The 24,568-nt window shown below is 33.2% G+C and overlaps 1 protein-coding gene across 3 annotated transcripts in view; it reads left to right on the top strand.

Moving 5' to 3' along the window:
* LOC100646978 (vascular endothelial growth factor receptor 1) overlaps positions 1–24,568 on the top strand; it is a 74,035-nt gene that overhangs the window by 3,742 nt on the left and 45,725 nt on the right. For all 3 annotated transcript variants that reach the window (XM_012307775.3, XM_012307773.3, XM_012307774.3), the window contains exons 2-6: positions 5,584–5,720; positions 17,902–18,085; positions 18,741–18,868; positions 20,212–20,350; positions 23,706–23,845. In XM_012307775.3, coding sequence (XP_012163165.1) covers positions 5,584–5,720; positions 17,902–18,085; positions 18,741–18,868; positions 20,212–20,350; positions 23,706–23,845 — 728 coding nt within the window. The remainder of the gene's footprint in view (positions 1–5,583; positions 5,721–17,901; positions 18,086–18,740; positions 18,869–20,211; positions 20,351–23,705; positions 23,846–24,568) is intronic.

Raw genomic sequence — 24,568 nt, 5'->3', positions numbered from 1 at the left:
GTTCTAATGAGATTATTAAACATAATCTGGAAAAATGTTGAGACAACCAATCTTTTAATTCTGTTTCAAAGAATTGTTCTGTTAATTAATGAAGGCTGTACTTTATGTCAAATACATTCTTTAGAAAAAAGAAAATAAAAGTTAAGAGTAATTATTTCGAAAATTTCCACCATTTCAGATATCGATGATTTTTTAATATGTTATTGGAGGCATCTGAACAATTTTTTTTGTATACACAAAATATGTCCTATTGTTAGTTTTCACAAAAAATTGTCGGTACAACCACAGTGAATTTTGGCTGTAATTCTGCGTCCGTGACGGCGTATGCGTTAAATATTGGTTGGGGTTAGGCAGCATCACGGTGTGGTTACCAGATAAAATAACGCTTAATCCGAACCTAATTCTTATCATTTGTTTATAGTTTATATAGGTTGGGACATCCGCTGTCACGGACATTATTTATAAACAATTATAAGTAGAATTCATTGTAGTGATACCGCCAGTTTTTTGCAAAAATCTCGGAAACTAAGAATCCGACGATAACACGCAAAGAAAAAAGTTGTTCAAAATGTTGATTTTGCAATATATTAAAAAATCATTGAAATCCAAGATGATTGCAGCTTTCTAAATAATTATCGTAGAATATATCAATATAATTAAGAAAAGGAATTGACAATTAGAAGAAAGTAAATTAAAATTTCTTATAGTTTGTATTATTATGGTATACTATTATATAAGTAATTTGCTATTAAATATTTTTTACATATAATTACTGCTATAACAGCTTTTTCTAAAAAATTATATTAAAAAAATGAACAATCTGCGTTGGCGTGGATAATAATCAAACATACAAATATTAAAAATATACAAAAAGTTGTCGATAATGATCAACTAAATGTTTCGAGTACCAAATTGTAACTTTGTTTTACAAATGGTCGAAATGTATTAAATCTGTTAAATTATAGTTTGATTAATATTATTTTCAGGCAAGATGTAAATATTAAATGTTTTATAAAGCCATTTTATCTACAACGTACATATTATATTATGTACTTATAAAGTGGTTAGTTGTAAATATCTCCAAAGAAAGTGGTTGTGACCAATATTGTAAACTACTCATTTCATTTAGGTCGAAATAATAGTTTCACAGTAATCAATTACGATGTTTCATCGGAATCCAACATGTATCCCAATGAAAATTGACAAATTTATTATTTGAGTCTAAATGACGATGTGAAATGGTCGTGTGCAACGTAAACGATAAAATTTATTATCGATATTCAATCGTGTGAAAGAAGCGTTAAAAAGACGATATCTATTGACATGAATTCGTGAAACTAGCGATGAGTGATTACATCAAGTTCAATATACACTCATAAATCTGAATAAATTCAAGATTCATTTCATACAGTTTAAATATTATGTCATATGTAGATTGCAGATTTTTATGCATTTTTGAACAATTTACAAAAACTAAATGCAACATTTAGAAAAACTAAACATGAAAAAATTAGGCTATGGTATAAAATATTTAATTTTTAATACATAAAACAAATTTTTGTCTAAATTATATTAGATGGTAGTATATTTATAATTGATATTTATCAATTATTATTTTTTGTTCTATTGGAACAAAATGGATCGTACACATTCAATAAAATAATATAAAAATAAAATGTTGTACAACTGTTACTTCCTAATAAAACGAAAGAAACTTTTGAGACCACCTAACACATTGCATATACGGTAATTTGTTCAAAATATTGAACATAGTTTGGAGTAATGTCTATAAAAACAATACTTTTGTTCATGAAATGTCGAGTATTAGGTAACGAAAATCATAATAGTAATTATTTGAAAATGGCATAAAACAGGCCATTATCAAATAATTAATAAGATAAAGCAGCTCACTTTAAAATACGAAGAATAAGTTAACAAAAGTGATACAATTGACATTACAATCTAGAATCCAGAATATGCTTACTTTGTACATTTTGATGATGGTTCATTCCGAAAAAGAACAATTTTGTTGTTACTCGATCACAAAAATTGGCCATCTAAATTCATTCGTGAAAAGTGGCATATCCCAAAATATATTAACAGCTTATACTTATGCTAGTATTGAAATAACATTAGTTGAAATGGAACTTCTTTCTGTCTAACTGAAATCCGAAAAAAACGGTGCAATTTAAATTTATGAACAAAGACGTGTTTACAACGAGAACAGTTACATGAGTTCGAAACTACGACTTCCTTATCATAAATTCTCCATTCGCTTAAAATCGTTTTTTTTAACTATCTTCTTAAATAGTGACAAAAGCAAACGTTCAATAAAATTGATCCCATTTATCGTTTGTAATTCTATAAAACTTTCCTAAATTTATTTAAACACTTCAATGAAATGGTAATTCCGAATGGTTTCCGAATTCTCGCGATTGATATTTACAAGAGATTTGATTCGTTCGATTATTGAAATAATTATTGAAGTAGAGCTTTAATATTTGCGAGGTTGAAAATCAGTGTGTGAAAATTTTGTGAATATATACTTCGCAAGTATATAATACAACACCTTATTTTCCAATCAAACGTCTCTTTAGCAGTTTCTACATTTTATTTTCATATTATCAAATTTTTGTAATCATATACAAGTACTATTAAATGATAGGAAAATGTGTGTCAATCCCTTTTCAAACTATTATATATCTATGAAGCGAATCTTGTATATTGGATTTCGATTTATTAGAAATTTATATATGAATATTGGATATTAAAATTGAACACATCACTAGTAATGAAACGCTTTTGTGGAATATGGCACAGTTTCGTTCGAATTAGATAAAACGATATCATTTTCACTGTTTTTCAACGTTTTTTACAAATATTAGTATTTCTATCAATTTTAATTTTAACTTATGTCACTCTTACACCAACTATATAATATGTTCTTAAGGGACCTAATATAATCGATAATATTGTCAATATCAGCAAATATTAAATGTTATTTAAGATAAAATAATAAAGAAAATAATAAATAGAATACAAATTTTTATTTCAACAATTATATGGATAGAAGTTGATTTGACGTGCTGATAATTATCCGGATTTTTTGTTTATTCAGTCGATGGTAATCTGTGTGTCCAAACAACAGAAAGGCACTATATATCTTATGCTATTTAATCTGCGAGAGGCCATTCGTTTTTCTCCGTTCTTTATCATTAGTAGGTTGAACAGTTCTTATCAAGACTTCTCAATATACAACAAATCCCACGACTTGTGTGTACACAAAATTCATGTTTTACATTACTTCCAGCATTATCTTAAAGCTGTTATCAACTAATTACTAAGAATTATTTAAATTGACTCAACTTGACAAAAACAATACGTATTTCTCTTACGTATTTTTAAATTTGCTGTTTATTTAATAAATTATTAGTTTGAGATTGTATTATCACTTAATCAGTGTAAAAACTTTTAAGGGAAAAGTTGTGTAAATTAAATTTGTTTAAATGAAATATTCTAATAATTGATTATTATTAAACAAAATGTTTGCAAACGCTTATTAAAATAATATGTCATTCTGCTTGGCTATACATATAACTTTGCAATAATTATACGTTTAATTTATTTGAAAAACTATTAGAAGAAAGCTATCCATGACATACGAAGGTCCACTTTTCTACGATATGTCTCACTTTTTTCATATGTATAATGGTACACCTAAAAGTGCAGTGGCATTTTTTAAGATAGAAATGTATAATTTATATTCGATATCTACTTTATATTAGATTTCTCCAAATATTAAGTATTCTGCGAAAAAAATATTGAAGCATTTGTGTCTTAAAACGACTACTTACAAGGATTTAATTTTAATTTTGTACATATATAAGCACTTTTGCGGTACATACATTAAATTTGACGACATAAGCCCCTTTACCCTATAAGGAGAGAAAGATTCGAGCAAGCTATCAAACTTGAACATGTTTGAACTTTGGAATCTTACTTTTGCTATTTTATGTTTATTATGGAGTCATTTAATACATACAATTTTGATTACACAATTTGCTTCATAAGTTAAAAAGTTATAGATCTAAAATCTTAAGTACGCGGTTTTTTTATGGATTTCCTATACGTATTTTATGACAAATATAATACATTTTGATACAAAATAATTATTTTCTAAGTCGTTCGTTCTAAATATCCAAGTATTATTATTCCAATAGCATTTTACGTAGAATATTTCAAGTAATTGATATACACAGAAGTAAATATGCATCTCTACTTAAAAATTTGCACTTTTCAAGTGCACTACTGCGTTTGTAAAAGATGGCATTTCAGTTATTTGAATCATTCTATATAACATAAAATAAGTGATATGTATATGTATATGTACATTAGATATACTCTGTATATTCTGTATACTCTGTATACTCTGTATACTCTGTGCACTTGGACATTATTACACTCGAACATCAAAAGCGTCTTTTAATATTTCATTACTAACATTGATTCACTAGGCTATCACGATATAATGTAAAGATTATACACGCATATTTCTTCTTCTGGTAGTAAAGAAAGATTATACAGATATTGTAAAGAATATCATCGATAGCAAAGAATGTATTTTGGCTAATAATATCTATTTATTGAAGAATAACTTTTCCAAAAGCATTTTTCTCGTTAGCGTTTACTTGTGATTTATTTATTCGCTTTTCTGATGGAACGAGTCTGTTGGTTGATAATGTGGCTGCATTATCAGAAGAGGAAAGAAAGGACTTCCTCTCAAGAGACGGTTGTACATATATGCGCAGAACCGAACTCCCGTGGCACATGTGCGTTTTTACTGTTTTTATGTAGTAAAAGGATACCAGCAAGAATGAAATGGAACCGATTATCCGCAGGACATTGTGGCTAAAAAAAACCGGTTTCGTTTTGAAATATTTATTACTCATCTTCCTAGGTTTCGTTACAGAATTAGATAATTAAACGAAACATTTCTACAAATAAAAATGCTTTGTTATCCGAATGTGACTTACGAAAGTATTTGAACGTTTACTATTAACACAGAAAATATTGGTAATTATTCGGAATAGGAGCGACTTCATCGAATGCAATGACATTAAAATATATTGTCAATTTGAGCACGTGTAGTTACGAATTGTGTAATTAATTCAACTTTATGGTTTATTAAGTTTGTAACAAAGATATAATATCGGGAAATGTATTTGGTCAATTGATACGATATATTAACATGAAATTAATTAAATGCTTTATGAAGAATAGAATGATAAATGACATATGTACAATATAAGGTTGAACTAATTTTAATACATTAAATTGATAAAGAAAAATGGAAATAATAGATGTGTGGGAAAAATCATTTGGCTAAATATTGTATAAATATAAATAATATGTTTATGAAGTTGCAGTAACGTTCGATAGCAGTTTAGATAACAAAAACTCAGTTAGAGTTCAATTAATCAAAGATTATGTAAGTTAAGCTTCGTTTATATAGAGTTTATATAGACGGAGTTATATTACTTATTTGCTTTTTCACGTACAAAATTTTTTATTTTTTATTATTAGCAAGATCAACAGAGGATGACATAACTACAATAATGGAAGCTGACGATCTTCTTATAAACGAAAACGACCCTTTAGAGATTAAGTGCACTGGCCTTGAAAGGATTTCTTTCATTTATCCTCAAGACTTAGGAAATGCGGTAAGTTTCTAAAAAATAATTGATATAATAGTACCACCTCTAGGAACAAACTTTCGAGTAAACGCAATAGCTTTAAACTATCTAAAGATATTGAACTGTCTCAGATGTGAAATGTTATAATTAGACCGCAAACTTTTATACATTTATGGAAAATTTGCAGGTGAAAAAATGCATTGAATATACATAACATGTAAAAATATATACAATATAAAAGATTCTATCCAATATCTTAGATTTTTCAACTATGTTATTTTATTTTATTTTTATTATTGTTATTTTTGTGTTATTTTTTTTTATTTCTCTTGTCTCATAATTCTATCATTCTTTTTATTCTTTCCACTTTTGCATTTAGCTTGCCTTCTCATCTTCTTCTATCTTCCTTCTTATCTTTCTTTCCAAATCATTTAGTTTCTATCCAATGATTTTGTTATTATTGTGACTCTCTTTTTTCTCGATTTCAGTCTCCTGTTTTCGACTTGTTCAATTATATCTTTTCTCTCATTTTCCAACGATCTTTTCATTTCCTTTCTCTCTCGTCGTTTGTTTCAAGTCTTTCAATTCTTGAACAATTTTTTAACCTCATTCTTCCTCTCAAACCTTAAATTGCTTTGATCAAACCCGCTATTTATACCTTAATATTTAACCTTAATATTTCTGCAATCTCTCTGTTTTTCTAATTTCTTTCCCTGGTGCTCTTTTTATTCTTATTCTTATTCTTATCTTCTGTATTTTCCACATTTTTCTTCGTTATTTCTGTCTCTCCTTTTTGTCCTTTTGTCAGGTAGTACTTTTTTCTTCTCTTATACTTCACTTGAATTTTTTCCGGTTTTATTTAAAAATTCATCTAACATGCCTGTCTCTGTAACATCTTTCCTTGCCTGTTTCTGTTGCTTTATCGATATTTGTAAGATACGCATGTTTTGATTTCCTAACTTCTATCTTTTTTGGTGATTGTCCCAATTCATTTCCTAACCTATACGTCACTACCAAGATTCGTTCTCTCAGAATACTTAGCTTTCCTACCTTCGCCTAGTTATCTTTTATTTTTTGTGAACTACACTTGTTCCTTTTTATCTACATCTATCTTTTGCCTTTATTTCTACTTCCACTTCCATTAAAATTCGCTTTTATACACGTTCTATTCTTACACAGTATTCACATCATACGCTCTTTAGCCATGTTCCATTATTTCTTTCGTATTTGATTCACAATATTAAACCTACTACGATATTTAGCTTTCCCTTATGTGTTTTATGTTTATATCATAACATTATATACCTATAAAATTTTAATAAACTGTGAAGACTTTAATATTTTTAGTTAATTTAGAATCATCGTATTGATGTATATTTATATTGGTTTTATAGGCACAAACACATGCTAATTTCCTTTTCATGACTGAAGAGCAGGAAAATAAAGTTATCCATTTATCTATATTTATGATAAACTGAATTTGCCTTATAATTTTTAACATAATCTATATTTCATGAATTAGAATCCTATATACAATACATATTGAATCTTACTAATTTTACCGTATAATGGTGAATTTATTAAAGTTCATTTTCATAATATAATAAAATTGTAACAATTTTTAACAGAATCTACGTAGTTACGTATATTTAACACTAAATGTAAATTCGACCAATCGCGAGGAGACGCAATCGCGAAGAAAAACGTCAACGGGAGTCGTAAATTCCCGTTACGATTATAATAATCGACGCCGCGAGTAGATCGATCACCTGATTTCCGTTAAGACAATAGGGGTGGTTGAAATGATATAACTCCGTGATTAACAGTGTTATAACTTATATATTTTCCAACAACTTAGTATAATCACACACTTTAGTAACGTCGCTGAGTATGAGAATTGCCTTGATCTTGCTCAGATTCTGACTGCCAATTTGATAGATGAAGGCCCTTGTGTTGTGATAGATGTAGCGATTGATCAGATCGGACTTTGACTGAATCGAATCAACAGAATCAACCGAATGGCCGAATGAATAGACTTCGACTGCTTGACTTCGACTGCTTGACTTCGACTGCTTGACTTCGACTGTGTGACTTCGACAGGTTGACTTGAACTGCTTGACGTCGACCATCTGACTTGACTGAGTGACTTGAACTGATTGGCACTGAACTGGAATTGAACTGCCTGGATTGAACTCCCTTGCGTGACTGCCCTTTGGGGACGCGAACCAGTAGAGTTGACCCTCTTGGTGGCGTAAAAGCAGTAGTAGCAGTAGTAGCAGTAGTAGCAATAGGAGCAATAGGAGCTGTAAGAGCCGTAGGAACTGTACGCACTGTGAGAGCTATGTGGACTCTAGGCACCGTGAGAGCCGTATGAACTGTATGAACTCTCCGTCGGAACTGTAGGAACCCTGAGGTTCTTTCCGATGTGATTACGGAGGAAAGCTCGATATGGGGATGGTTTTTGAACGAAGGAAGCTGATTCGTTGTTCATACTTTTCGTTATGAATGTGAGGGCAAGGATCCGCGCTACCCATTGGCTAAGACGTTAACGATTGAAGATGGGAGATGTAAGCACCCTACCGGCATGACTCATGGGAAAATCCAGACATTTCTATCATATAAATGCCTGGTTTTCTCTATCATTATAACTACCAGCTTTCTCCGTAATTTTTAAGAACGTCTAATAGACCTAAGGACTTTTTTAAGTACCAGTTATAAACCGAAAATACTTGCAGGATTCAAGGTTCCTGCAAGCTAATGAGACTCGGTTTATGGTGGGGCCTTAGGTTTATTGAGAGTTTCTCTAACGATGCTTGGGCCTTGACGGTCAGACAATAAAGGTCGTCGCGCGTACCTTTTTACGCGACGTAACACTAAAGCTACCAACATTTTGTGTATACCTATTCCTACCGTGTGCGGTCAAAATGACCAGCGATTAAAGAAGTAATAATTTTTATGATTTAACTTAGATAATGGTTAATTTATAACTAAATGTATATATATATATGTCGGAGATGTAGGGACATTGGGCCTTTCTTTAGGAAGATCCCCAATACTTGGGGATCAAAACCCGACATTAGAAGTGGGATAAGTGCCGGTTATAACAGTGTTAGAGCTTACGACCATTGTGTGCGAGTTAAATCAGTCGCTAATGCTAAAATCTAACCTAACAATTTTTCGTTACCATGTTTCAACCCCTAAAGTCGCGTGCTCTGATCCCGCTGCATGGTGCGCAGCTGTTAATCAGATTATGAAGGGAAATCCTTTACAAAGCAGTCCCCTGAAAGGAAACTATAATTTCAATAACGAGCAGCGAGTCGACTTCTACTTAGTGGAAGCGTCAACGGGTAGATCAAGTCATCTGGTTGAGTCGTTTCCATTTTGCTCCGATTCTGGAGCCGAGTGTACAATAATTAAAGAATCCGTAGCCTCGAAATTTTCTGGCAAAAGAACGACTGACATAGTAGTAATACGAGAAGTAGGAAATACCTTTAATAAACGTACACCTCCCATTTTGTCCATTGTGTTTTTAATGATTTACATAGAAGATAATTTTTCATGTCCATGCAGATAGTTATTTAAAATATGATATCGCGATTAGTCGTGAAATTTTAAGTCAGGGTTTTGATGTAACATTATACAAAATAGCCTCGCTATGTGTAAAACAAAAATAATTAATGATTGTAATAAAACCGCTGAAAACGAGATTGATGTTAATGAAGTTGACACTAATGAACATAGTAATGATAAAAGTCGATCAATTTCTCTTCTTGACAAATTCAAAGATTCATTCGTTACGGGTTTCCTACGTAATCACGTAAATATAGGCCGATTAGAAATACTAATAATTGATTCTAACATCACCGTACGAGCAAGTCCTTTGGAATTTTTAATCGGGAAAACAGCAAGGCCCTATGGTTTGTTGCTTCCCGACGACTTTGTAGAAAGGGAAGTAGATATCTCCAATGTAAGACAGCAGGCTATACAAAACATAGAGTCAAACACTAAATATGCTAAAGATTTGACAGAACTAAGGCTAAAGTAGTGTAGTATCGTGAGGAAAAAGCCCGGTTAGAAACAAACCAAAACAATGTTGCGAGAGCCGCGGCATCGTCGGGTACATCAATGTGTCGACGGTCCTTTCAAGTGGATAGTTTCGTGGAAAGGGCCTGCGTGACCTTAGCCACGGGCGTTTCGGGACACGTGTCCGATAGGACGGGAAAAGACAAAGAGACGCTAAAGGCAGTGTTAGTTGAGACGCCGGCGAGAACGAATGCAAAAGGCGTGCAATGTGAGTTGAGAAGCGAGAGCGTGCGAGGGCAGAAGCCGAAGACTAGAGTTGTAGAGTTGTAGAGTTGCTAGCGTTGTAGAGAGATCGAGTTGTTAGAGTTATAGAATTGCGAGAGTGATTTGAGTGGAATAAGACTTTTGTGTTTTAGTTCAAGTTAAACATTTATCGTTCTCTGTCCAATTAATCTGTGTTATTTTTATTTATCTTAAATAAACAGTATTAGGAGCATTTTACAAATCTAAATTATCCTAATCCTATTCTTTTCCGATACTACAGTAGTTAGATTTAATCTTGGAGATTTTGTATTACGCAAAAATGAAGAGAGAAATCAAACAAAATTAGATCCTAAGTACAGGGGTCTATTTGTAATAGCAGAGATTTTGGAAGGAGATAGATATATTTTAAAAACAATGGAAGGTAAACGGTCGTACAAGTACAGCCATGACAAGTTAAGGAAAATGCCAGATGGTTGCATTCCTGCTGAGTTGGATGTGTGGAGTGATGATAATGGCAACGACAGTGACGGTTGAGGTACAACGATTGTGGAGGAACGTTAACACTATGACCATAACATCTTTTTTTTTTTATTTATTGGAATATTTACAATCAATTCTCGTTGAGAATTTTCAGTAACTTAATTTGGCGTGATACAATGACATGGATTATAATAGTTTTATATTGTTGGTTCTAGTAGAAACTAAGGATTTAATCTAGAGGGTATTTTCTTTTTAATCTGCGGATCTGGTCCGTCGTGTCCAGTAGTTGGGTGACTAGTGGGTTGTGGTGGTTGTTGACTCCTGTGTTATATCTGCTTCTGGACTTGTGTATTTCATCTTTGACTGTAGGTATCTTGAGGTCACGGTGGATTGTTTCGTTGGTAACATACCAGGGTGCATTTAATAGGGATCTTAGCGTTTTCGATTGGAAGCGTTGGAGTATTTCAATGTTGGAATTACTTGCTGTTCCCCATAGTTGGATTCCGTAGGTCCAGACAGGTTTTATTACGGCCTTGTAGAGGGTTATTTTGTTCTGTATGTTTAGTTTGGAGCATCGGCCCGTGAGCCAATAGAATTTTCTTAGTTTTTCCTTTAGTTGCTTTGTTTTTTCTGAGATATGTTTTTTCCAAGTTAGCCTCCTGTCCAGGGTCATGCCCAGGTATCTTACGGAGTCCTTGCTTCGGATTATTGTGTTGTTAATGGTGACCTGGAGGCAGGTTTGTTTTCGGAGCGTGAAGGTTACATGTGAGGATTTTTTTTCGTTTATTTTGAAGCCCCATTTTTGGAACCACTTTTCCATGGAATCGAGACTACACTGGAGAGTGGATGAGGTAATTGCCGGGTCTGCGTGGGTAGCTAATAGTGCTGTGTCGTCGGCAAATGTTGCTATTGTTACCTCGTTTGATATAGGTAAGTCGGCAGTGTAGATGGAGAACAGTAGGGGTCCGAGGACACTATCTTGGGGTATGCCGGATTCTATTGGGAATGTTGCGGAAGTGGCGCCTAGGCATTTAACTATGAATTGTCTGTTGGTTAGGTAGGATTTTAAGATGGAGTAGTATGGGTGAAGTAGGGTCTTTTTAAGCTTGTAGAGTAGCCCTTCATGCCATACTTTGTCGAATGCCTGTTGGATGTCTAGGAATACCGCTGAGCAGTATTTTTTGTTTTCGAGGGTTTGGCTGATCATGTGGGTTATGCGGTGGATTTGCTCTACTGTTGAGTGTTGTTTTCGGAAGCCGAATTGGTGATCTGGGAGTGTTTTCAATTCTTCTAGGAGTGGAAGGAGACGATTCGTGAGCATCCTCTCGAATAGTTTAGACAGGGTAGGTAAAAGACTGATTGGGCGATACGAGCTGGTTTCATATATTGGTTTACCGGGTTTAGGGATGAGGGTGATCAGTGAGATTTTTCACGCCTTAGGAAAGTGTTCAAGGCGGAGGATAGCGTTAAATATTGATGCGATGAGTGCAATCCCTTTTATGGGAAGTTCCTTGATTGCTTTATTTCCTATTAGGTCGTGACCTGCTGCTTTCTTGGGGTTTAGGCGACTGATTGCTTCTATGATCTCTGCAGAGGTGAAGGGTTCAATAGGAGGGGACATTTGGAAGGGGGTGTGCAGGTATTCGGTAACGTCCGCAGCAGCTATGGAGGAATGGGGTTTGAATACTTCAGTTAAGTGTTTGGCAAATAGGTTGGCTTTTTCTATAGGGCTATGCGCCCATCCACCCTGCGGACGGCGGATTGGAGGTATTATTTGTGGGGGGCGCGTGAGTTTCCTGGAGGCCTTCCATAGTGAGTAGTTGGAGTCGGCTGTGGGGGACAAGCTGGCGAGATATTTGTGAAAACGGTCATTATTGTAGTTTTTTATGGTTTTGGATAGTTTTCTAGTTTCGTTGTTTAGTTTGCGTTTGTCCTCCGGTGTTCTATGGGTCTGCCATATTCTTCTTAGTCTACGTTTTTTTGCTATTTTTTTTAATATGTACTGGGGGTATTCGTGTTTGCTGATGGACGTTTTTGCCGGTGTGGAGAAGCGGATAGCGTTTATAATGCTCGTGTTTAGGTATTCCGTGGCTGCTTCGATTTCTTCATTGGTTTTTAGTGAGGTTGAGGCTGAAGTTGTGTGGGTAAAGACTTCTCTAAAGAGCTGCCAGTTAGTGTGTTGGTTATGAATGGAGCCATTAGGTGTATTCTCGATGATAGTTGAACTGACTGTTACTATCACGGGGGAATGATCAGAGGAGAGATGAGCCGAGGAATTGATTTGGACGTGTTTTGACGAGATATTTTTAGTTATGAGGAAATCAAGAAGATCGGGTATTTTGTTTGTGTCGGTGGGCCACACAGTGTGTGGGTTCGTATGTGGTAAGGTAGTTGAAGTTGTTGGTTATTATGCTGTTGAGGAGGTTTTTGCCTCTTACTGTAACCAGTCTGCTGCCCCATTGGGTGTGTTTGGCGTTGTAGTCTCCTCTAGCTATGAATCTATTGCCCAGGGTGTCCAGGAAGTTGTCAAAGTCTTCTTTGGCGATGGAGTGTCTGGGAGGGCAGTATACAGCTGAAGTGGTGATTGTACCATGACAGTCTTCTATTGCTACGTTTGTTGCTTGGAGATAGTCTTTCTGGAATGGTGGAAGTTCGTAGTGCTTAATGTTTGATTTGATTATGATTCCGGTGCCGCCGTGGGCCTTTCCGCTGGGGTGTTGGGTATGGTAAAACTTGTATCCGTTTATGTTCAGGTAGTTTTTGTCGGTGAAGTGGGTTTCAGATATGAGCATTATGTCGATTTGCTGGTGTTTTAGGAAGAGTTATAATTCAGGTTTGCGTTGCGCTAGACCGTTGGCATTCCACAAAGCTATGCGTCTTGGTTTTATTTTGCGTCGGGGCGTATTAATTTATCCATGATGAGTGTTAGTAGCGATAGCAAATTGTTTATTTGCTCTGATTGTTTCTCTATTAGCTTTTCAAGCCTAGAGACGTTGTCTGTATTAGGTGAGTTGGGGGCACTATTTTGAGGGGGATCCCTGTGGCTATTTGGTATATTTTGAGTGCCTTGTACCGCTTGGGCATAGGAGGTTGAGGGAGTGGTGAATTTGGTAGGGCTGGGTGTTTGATTGGATGGGGGGATCGGGGTAAAGGTGAATTTCGGCGGGCTGGGTGTTTGGTAGGTTATCTCTTTTGTTCTAAGTTTGGGGTACTTGTTTGAGTACAGTGTTTTGTAGGCTGAGCAACCTTTGTAGTTGGCAGGATGGTCAAGTGGATGCACTTCGCTGGGGTTTCCGGTGATTTACTGCACTGGTCGGTGGGGTGTGTACCTGCACATTTGACGCAGCGGAAGGTATGGTTGCAGTATTTCTGCGCGTGCCCGAATCTTTGGCACCTTTTGCATTGCACTATCTCCTTTTTGATTTGCGGTGGTTCGAATTTTACGATAGCGTTCATTAGGCGACTGATGTTGTAGATTTCCTTATTGTTGGGTTTCTGTTTTAAATCGATAAAAAATAGGGATAACGGGTCTTTCGAGACTCTATGCCTTATGTTGCTGACATTGATGACTTCGTGGCCGAATTTCGATAGTTCGATTTTTAGCTCGTCGATGTCTGCGGAGTGGTGGATGTTTCGTAGCACCACCCGGAAAGGCCTTTCTTCTTTGAGTTGATAGGTGTGGAAATTGGCGTTCAGGGCCCTAAGTATCTTGGTAAGCTTCCTGTAGGCTTCTGGGTTCGTCGGCAGGATTTTGACTTGGTTGTTGGTTATCTTCAGGTTGTAGTCCTCCTTGGAGATATCTCTCTCTAAGGACTTGGTCATTGTCTGGATGTCGATGACATCATTAACAAATATTGGTGGGGGAGGGGGGCTTCTCTGTGCGTGATGGTTTGACGGCGGGCCTGCGATTTCCATGGCATCCTTTGAGGATTCCAATATTGCGAACCTGTTGTGAGTGTTAATTTGTGTTGTTGGCTGTTCGTTCGACAAGGTTCGGGTTGGGGTTAGGTGCGTAGGCTTTTCTTCTCCCTGGCGGATAGGAAACACTTGGGAGGATAAGAGCACGCTGTGTTCACTTTCGACGGTTGGGTGACACGTGTTACTTTCGGACTTCACTGGGCACTAGAGACACGTCTGCACGCTTCGGCACTCAACAGCGAACTGACCATAACATCTAGCATAGTGTTTCCAGTTAATGAATGTATGACAATTGGGGTACACCGGTTACGGAGGAATGTTAACACTATGACCATAACATCTAGTATAGTGATTCCTCAGGTGCAATGTACTATGACTATAACATCTAGCATAGTGTTTCAGACAAGTAATGTACTATAACTATAACATCTAGCATAGTGTTTCCACATACACCCAGAGTGGTAATGTGATGAGATTCAGTGTTTATGCTTATGCCAAGTGTGGCAATGTGATGAGATTCAGTGTTTCCACATACGCCCAGTGTGGTGTTGTATTATAATTCAGTGTATCCACATATAAGGGTAGTACTATGATATGTTCTGATGAGAGGCTGAGTAGTCTAATGACTGGAGGATCAGAGGATGCAACTAACGTTTTGGAAAAACATCGTAATATGACAGGTTGTTGTTTGGGTTTTGTTAACGAACATTTAATAAGAATCTTTGTTGTTGTGGTGGACCCTTGGCTTATTAGAATGTTTTATTAAATTGTAAAAGATGTCAAAAGAATTGAGTCTAATGTTAAGAAAACCGAATATTTTAGATGCATCCGAGGACGGGTGATTGTTAGGATGTCCGTGTCGGAGATGTAGGGACATCGGGCCTTTCTTTAGGAAGATCCCAAATACTTGGGCTCGAGGTGACATAACTGGTCGCCGAACGTAGCCACGGTCACGGGATGAACGAAATATCTTACAGAGGAAGTACCGATGTTGAGGGACACGCAGTCCCTCAAGTCTCAATCAAGTCTCGATCAGGAGCAATGTTGATTTACGCGGGACTGCCTAGTTACGGCGCTTGGGAATTTGTTGATATTCCCGATCAATATGTAATTGACAAATGTGACTGTATCTGTCTTTTATTTTGCAATCACCTTGGAGAGTTTACTGTCATCGTCTTGGCTGTTAGTCTGAAAGTAACCCTGCGTCTGAGTAAACGTGTCTGCGTGTTACCAAATATATTCAAACGTACAAAGAGTTTTCCCGTTGACCGTGGATTCGTTATTGAACCCAAGAATATTGTCAAAAACATCCGTTATACTTATTGTTTGTTAAACTAGTTAACCGTTAAACTAATTATTTACTAAACTTTGTAAAGAAATATTTATTTGTGTAAATACAATCTTTGTTGAACATCACGATGGCAAATTCTAACGAAGAATTATCACGCGCCCGAAATCCTAACGGAAACCCGACATATATATATAATGATGAACTTTCATAAAATTTCGTCCAAATTTACTTTTGTTTAATTTCGATTATAGACTTAAATAGAATTACACTTTTATTTATATAGAGATATATCTTATTCAACTTTTTTACAAATTATCTTATTATCAAATGTACATTTGTCGCATAAATATTTCCCGCATCTTAAACAAATTTTCGTAATTTTATAATCTTTATAATCTTCTACTTGACAAGTTTTTTGTAGTAATGAATCTGAACTTGTTGATAGTTTTATTGCATGGTTTTTTCCCCGCGATTTCTTATATAAAAGTAATGTATGCACTAGGTTTATAGCAATTTTGTGAATTTTCTGTAAATTGGCCACATACTGTATATCTACAGTATGTAATTTCATTATAAATTTATTGGTTCGTAAACGTTGGCTTGTTTCGTTCTTATCAAATCGTATAAACCTTATAATTTCAGCAAAGTCATTTCTGCTCATTGTTTTTGAAAAAAATGCAGGTCTCCAAATTTTATTCCACAAATATGAGAAATCTAAATTTTTTGCCTGATATGCACCGCGGGCATATAGCAGAGCAATAAATGCATCTAGTTTTGTTGCATCTAGCTCCCTCTTAGTCCCCAATACTCTAAATGCTTCTTCTTCTGTACATTTTATTATATGATCCCTTATACGATGATCAATGATAAGATAAAATGCCGTTTTTACTTGTCCTTTCATTATATGCCGTTTAACATATTCCTAAAAATATTATGAACTGGTGTTCTGCCAGGTTTGGGACTTGCATCTATTTATTTCCAAACTGTTCCATCGGACCTAGTTTCACTCTCAGCTGTCAACGATAATTTTTTTCCCTTTTGCCCTTACGTAAACGCTTATTTATAATATTCAACTCCGATTCAGTTGTAAATAGCTTTTCATGTCGTTTTTAGTTGCTGAAGTTTCTTGTTCATCGCACACTAAACAGTCTTATTTTATGTCCGTCATTTTTTTTTTCAATAATTTTTTGTTTTTTAAATCTTGACATTTCTAGAGTAAATATTTATCACAGAATAATACGATGTACGAAATACAAAATTATTGTCAAATTTGACATATTTTACTTTTCCCTTTATAACAACTTTACACAAAACGCTCTGAGATGCTTTCTGACTGAGTTTTAGAGATAACAAGTTTAGATGTCGACTAATTGACTAACAAACCGAGATGTATTCTAGTCGAAAAGACAATAGTAAGTAAAAATATGATCTGTAACGGCGATATTTATATGAAAATATTGATGAGTATTGACCATTCTCCACCAACGGCTACTCGAGGATGGAGTTGGGAAAACTTTTCCCAACTTTTAAAATGTTTGTAACAATGGGCTGTAAAAAATGCTAAATTTTGTGGCGGTTCCTTAGGATTATTATGGGCCTGAGTTGATATGTTTTGACAGTTGGTGTCTATTTTGATCGAGGGATGGATTCTCTTATGGCAAGATTACGGGTGCAACAGCTGTTATTATTTGTTATTTCTGATTTTGTTTGTCGTCTGACCTTGAGATAGTCTTTTCTTTGTACTGATTGCATTTATTTTAAGCATAACTAACATATTTTTTCGGGTGGTCAAAATGGCCGCTCACGGTAAGCAAGGAAGAGTACAAATTTTTCTCAGCAAATAAAAGAGCAAACTAAAATTAAATATCGAAAAATATATTGTATGCATGTTTTAGGAAAAGTCAGAAATTATGAAGTGATATGATAAAGTTTAAATATGGTTAAATTTGTGTAAAAGTCGCGAGAGCGGTTAACTCGCCCGCGCCGGTAGGTTTAGTGTTAAACATTAGAATTTTATGTATATATTGAATTTTAATTATATATTGACTTCATATATATATATACCTATAACAAAATTGTATGTTCTTATCATCAGTTTATTAAATTCTATTTTTATGATAATATTAAAATTGTATTGAAATTTTCTATAAATTCTATGTTTATTACATTAAAATTCTTTATTGTCAGAAATAGTATTACCATAATCACTAATTATGTTTTATCTAATAATAGATCGTCACTTCGCCAGTGCATGCAGAAGAACACATCGAGCACGGAATTTATATATACATGTTCCAGCGACGTGAAACTGTTCATGGAGATACAGGGTTATATGGTTGCCCTGGAAATGTTTTGCAAGTTACCTCACATCCTAACTTTAAAACATCTAAAAGCATGGTATATGTTTACGTTCAGTGTAAGTGGATTTTTAAATGTTTTTTACCTAAACTATCATCATAAACAAATAGTGGGTGATTCGGAAAATTCGTAGCGTCTTTTACGATTCGTATACATATAGAAAACACGTATAAAACTCTATGATATATGATCTTAGGGGCCCATAAGCGTTTAATTTATCCTTTGAAGATCCGTTTGAAATGTTATCAATATAATCGTGATAGTAGAATAAGAAATGTCAATAAAATCCCAATATTCTTTATATATATATATATATAGAATATATATATATAGAATATATATATATATATATATATATATATATATATATATATATATATATATTCTTTATATTCTCAATATTCTTTATATATATATATACCAATAATAATTACTAATATAGTTATAATAATCGAGTCTCGTTGAGTCTTATCGACTGTTGATGAAATTCCAAAATGTTCTGTATAACATACATAATATATTGAAAAAAGATTTCTATAAATGTTAAAATATATTTGTAAACAACTGTATGTTTACTATTTTTACAATACTTGAACGACGCGACGATGAAATGATTACACGGTTCGGGCTAATTTTTACCGATTCTAACTAAAGCGGGATAAATTTATAATTTATGTGATTATAATATGTTAATTTAGTATTGTCTGTTCCAGCTACTGCAAATGTGTTCGTAGAAACGAATACCTTTGCTTCACTACATGCAGCAGTCGGTGGGTCCGCTGTAATACCATGCAGACCAACGTCACCCAATTTCACAGTCCAAGTCTTCTCAAACGAGATGGTAAGTTTATTTATATGTGTTTAATATTAATACCTTTCATTCAAATAGTAATAGTAAAAATATTAGACAAATATATCGGAGCGAACACTGTCATTTGTCTTTTGCAAAAAAATTAATCATATTATTCTATAATACAATGAACATTTAAATGTCCTGTTAATCAGATTTACTAGAATACAATACATTCAACTATACTTATATAGTACTTAAAATATTTATATGGAGTTAAAGTTAAATACAGCAAAAAGTATTAGGGAGGTCTACTTTTATGTGTGATAAATACATATTTTTTCTAATGATAATGGCGGACACAAACAAACCTGTAAAAACTACGTTGATAAGTAAAACCGTTCATCTCATTTTCTCTATTACTAATTAGAAAAACCGATCATTTTCATCTTCGTATTTAGTCCTAAGGAGGTCATGTTTGTATGTCCTGGCCAGTCTTGGAGCACAACCGTACAAAGTCGCCATGTAAAACATTGTATACTGTACTCCACTGGTCCATAAACTGCCATTTAATCTTTTGTCATTAACCATTAAAAAACCAAAAATCGATGAACAAAAAAGAAGAACTAAAAAAAAAATATGTCTAGAAAAAATAATAACGAAAATAACATTTGATTATATTATCACGAGAAATATAGTGTAAGCCACTTTAACGAAGATTGTGTACATCGTATAAGATACGATGGATAGGAATGGGCATAAGGTAACTGCACCGTAGATCCGAAAAATTTGATGACTTTTAATATTACCGTTATTAGCTTAGATCCGGGACAATTATTCGTATAATGTCATGATTTTAGCCAGTCCATGGATCAAAATCGAAAAAAGAGGAGATTTCGTTTTATCGACAATTTGAGTACTATGTTTGAACTTTTGACTCCTATTTTTGTTATTTTTATACTTATTATGAAGGCATTTAATCCCTATAATCTTGATTAAACAATTTACTTTATAAATTAGAAAGTTATCAACGGATTTTCCACACTTGAAATATTTATATGGTATTAAAATCAAGTGCAACAAATACAGTGAAAATTTTCAAAATGCTTTATTTTTATAATACATATTATAATGTTGGTTAAAAATTAAGACATAATGGAATGTAGTTCCAAAATAACGCTTTAGATTATAAAATAAATAAATGAATAAAATTAAAATAAAACTTAATCATAAGTAAAAATTTTAACAGAGATACGTAATTAGGAGATATTCAGATATATAAATGGGTCGGGCAGAAATATCAGATTGATAAATTCGAATATTAATAATATAAAAATATAAAAATTCATTGTATCATTTATAATTATTGTATTAAAATCGAATTCACTGTGCAGCCCGTGGAGCAACCAAATTTCAATCCGAGAATTGGTCTCACATTGACAAATATCACGTTAAAAGACAGTGGATACTTCAAATGCGTAATAGACCAAGCAGATGTGGACCATGAAATCACATATTTTTTCTTAGTGCAGCGTAAGTATACTTCACAAAAAATGTTAATTTAACCCTCATCGTTTATATAAAGCCATAAAAAATAACATCTAAAGCCTTAAATCTTATTCTACCTATTTATTGAGAGAAGTAAGATATACTATTCTAGTATATAAAGAACGTTTGTAACTTTTATGATTGACAAAACTTTTATTTGATGCAAATAATATATTTAATAATTATAAAAATAACGATCTAAGGAAAATTGTATATTTTACGAATATTTGTGTCAGGGCAATATCGAACAATGTTTATATTTTAAATTCTCTTAATTGCATTAGGTCTTAAAATCAATTCTTTTGGTACAAGATAGATTAGTATGTTAAAAAATACGATTGTAAGAAAACGTATGTTACCTTCGTATGATCTCTGCACCTGCACCCACAAGAAGAAAATTCTAAATTCACGTCTAAAATTCTGTTCCTATCTGAATCATTTTTATACTGACTTTGAAAAAGATGGAAGGTATATAGGTTCGACATGTATATATAAAAAAAAAGATATATATATATATATTTTTTCCTTTTTATGTATGTTCGTCAATTACTCCGAAATGTTTTAATCAATCAAGATGATTCTTTTTGTTTCTCGTAGGGCATGTTCTCCCACTGGTCCAATTACAAAACCTTTTTGCGTTTGTTTTTTGTGAACTATTTTTTTTTTTTTTTTTGCAAGTCCAATTTTTATGTATGCCCATCGATTACTCAGGATTGGATTGAGCTATCAGAATGAAACCGTTTGCATTTTCTAGGGGTAATTTACAGATCAGTCCTGTTTGCAGAATTTCTCCAATTTATTCATTGTTAATTATTGTTATCGCAAAGAATTTGTTGTTCACCAATTTTATTTACTTATGTTCAGTGATTCTTGTACAATTGTTAAATTGATATCAAGATGATTCCAAGCCAGCAGCCTGGCCAAGCGCTTTGAAATTGCGTTTTTCAATATAAACTTCAACTCGTATTTTCTGTCATAGGAAATATATATTTCCATTTCTAATTGTATAACATCAGAAATTGTAACGATTGGATCTTAACTTAATAACAAGCTTGCTGTAGATATAATTTCATTAACTTCTACACCATTAATACATTGAACGTAATTTGTATCCGCACAGGTACAAACAGTATATTTCGGTCACTGCAGTATTTCAGTGTCAATTCGGCCACTACTGAAACATGTTTCTGATCATTTTATGTTATAATATATTGTAATTTAATGTAATTAAGTATAAATTTGTTGAAATTTTATGGTATGGCGCTTGGGTGGTTTATACATATATTTTTGCATATTACGTGCATTTTTACACTTTTAAATGTTTTACAAATACATAAAAACCCGTATTCTACTCATAACAATGCTATGGATATTCCAATCAATTATAACATATTTATAAAAAGTGTCTACTGCAGAAGCATTAGTCTAAATCTTTATCGGCGATCAGCCCTTTAAGAACTGCCCGTCACACCTGAATCGGATTCGGTGATCGTCATCGATAGTTGAAACACAGCTTGATAAAGTCACACGTGTTGTTAAGCATATTAGGTCATCCCATAAGTTCGTGCCGACTTTTGTGTATACATTTCATGTGTCGATTTATAAACATACGGCGATAAGGGACCAATGCACTTGAAAAATGGGAAGAAGTTGTACAACGAGAGGGGGATTACATTTTTTCATGAAACTGAAAGATATGTAAACAATCTTAACATATATAACCGCTCGAAAAACGAACGAGGAACGAACTTATGGGATGACCTAATAGATTGATGAAATACATTTTCAGGTATTCCTTGCATGTCTCGTATGATATATGATTTATACATAATTGTTGAATATGAGTAGATTCGCATTTTCTATTGTTTTGAAAAAAAAACGAATTTGACCCAATTTTTATATTATATTCACATAAAATGTGTTAAAAAAATATTCATTGACGATATGAAATTAGAAAAGTAAATACAAAAATATGCTTTACATAGAAAGAATTGATTTTAGGATGTACAATGACAGGCATTATAATGTCAACTTAATTTAGTTTATAATTATTACGTGAAATAAAGATCTGAAAGGTATATTTATAAAGTCTAATATTTACACTGCTTCAAAGTAAGATAAATACAAGATGACTCATTCGAAGTTATACACGCAACTGTCTCCTGAACTCTACACTATACGTTATGCAAAAATGTGTATTGAAGTAAAATGTACTTTATTTCGAGGGAAATGTCTTGTGATGAGCACAAATCTTATTTAGGTGGATGTGTCTTCCAGATTTGAAGGTGATCTTTTTTTTTTAATGCAACTACTTGCATGTTTTTATTCAGATAACTGCGTAGCTTATGCCATGACAAATTCATCGATCTGTAATATGATGATGTAGAACACCAGGCCATTTATTGCTAGTCGAAATTTATCTTCGCTTCATGTCCAGAAATGTTTCTTATCTTTTGTATTCGAAATAACAAGCTCGGAGATGAATGCATTCATTTATTGTATCTCTAAAAGATAGTTGCGCCCTCTCCAATATTGCAGAAGTAATTTGTTGACAAGTATCCATTCCAATATTATACGACTTTTCCATATTCACGATAAGCTTCTTTTATGAAGCTTCAAAAGAAAAATTCTGCTGATATTAAATCCGATTAATGAGAAGTATGCCCTACTCCCTCTTCGTATCCAACTATCGGGGAACATATTGTTCAATTACCCATCATAAATTGAATTGATGTTGAAACGAAGAACACGTACTGCTAATCACGATAATACTGATTCCTTCGAAGCAATTGTAACACAAACTTTGGTAAACGAAATCTTGGAGACGTTTAACAAAGGAAAGTTTTGAACGGCAATAAATGACCCTAAATGACCTTGGAACACCAACATAGTTAATTCGAGTCGATGAATTCGTCACGGAATGGGGTAGACGCCTATCTGGGGTTTTATTACATTATGTTTTTATTTATGTTTTTATACACAATTTTATTCAAAAAAACATATTTCACCTTAAAATTTGAAAGGCACATTCACCTAGATAAGATTTGTGACCATCACGAGACATCCGATCACCTACGAAATAAAGTAAGTTTTACTTGAAACATTCTTTTGTATAACGAATAGTTTAGAATTTAGGAGATAATTGCGCGTATCGCTTTAAATGGGACATTCTATATATTTTTAGAGCCTACATTATAAAGAAAAGCAAAAATTTATTGCAAACAATTTGTTGAATTTATGATTAAATTTTGAAGCACGACACTATATATTAATTTTAATGCCTTTAATTTAAATTACATTTTCTATATTAAATTAATTGAAAAATTCGCTTCGATTTTAGTTAAGCCAGAATTGCTTGCTCCAGTAATTATAGAAGACACTTTGCGTCACGTAACACGAGGACAAACTCTACATGTAAACTGCACGACAACTGTTGCAGCAGACTTGACTTATGGTTTAATTTGGAATACACCACAAGTGGTTCGGAAACAATTTATATATCTTTATCCAAATTATACAGGCCGTTTTGTAACTCGTATACAACTAGAAGAAATGTGGTTCTACGTGAAAAGATATGTCGAAAATATAAAACAAAATTTTTTCATACTTCGTTTTTCAGAAAATTGACTTTAAAAGTTGTTGAAAACATTTTCTATTCTATTCAATGCTCCATTTTGTTCCCTGTATTGATAAAAATTTATATGAACACTCTGTAATGTTCTCAGCATGCAGTGTTCTGTTGATTTATTTTATCAAACAATCTTTTTTTTGACATTGCATGATATTTGGAATTTACAAATATACGATTAATTTTATGTGACCCCATAAATTACGGATAAATCGAAATGTAATAATTTTACATCTTGTAATCATCATAAAATTGATTTATAGAAACCAATATGCAATATTAGAATTGGTTTTTGTAATTGACAAAATTTACAGAATTATTTTGATAAGCTGTTTATCTTGATTACCTATTTAATTTCTTAACTAGAAGTCAGGGTAAGAAGACTGCTAAAATGATAGAAAAAATTATGATGTTAACACAATCAGTGATATTTAACTACATTCATATTATTTTACAAATAGAAAAAGAATTTTATTTTTAAATATAACATTTTTTATATAAAATATAAAAAGCTATTCTATTTAGCTATATACTTTCTATTATACGATACAATAAACATAAATATATATAGAAAT

This window comes from Bombus terrestris, chromosome 4 (assembly GCF_910591885.1).
Source record: "Bombus terrestris chromosome 4, iyBomTerr1.2, whole genome shotgun sequence".
NCBI lineage: Eukaryota > Metazoa > Arthropoda > Insecta > Hymenoptera > Apidae > Bombus > Bombus terrestris.
The sequence above is the reverse complement of the archived record's forward strand: the minus strand, read 5'-3'. Positions and strand labels throughout refer to the sequence as shown.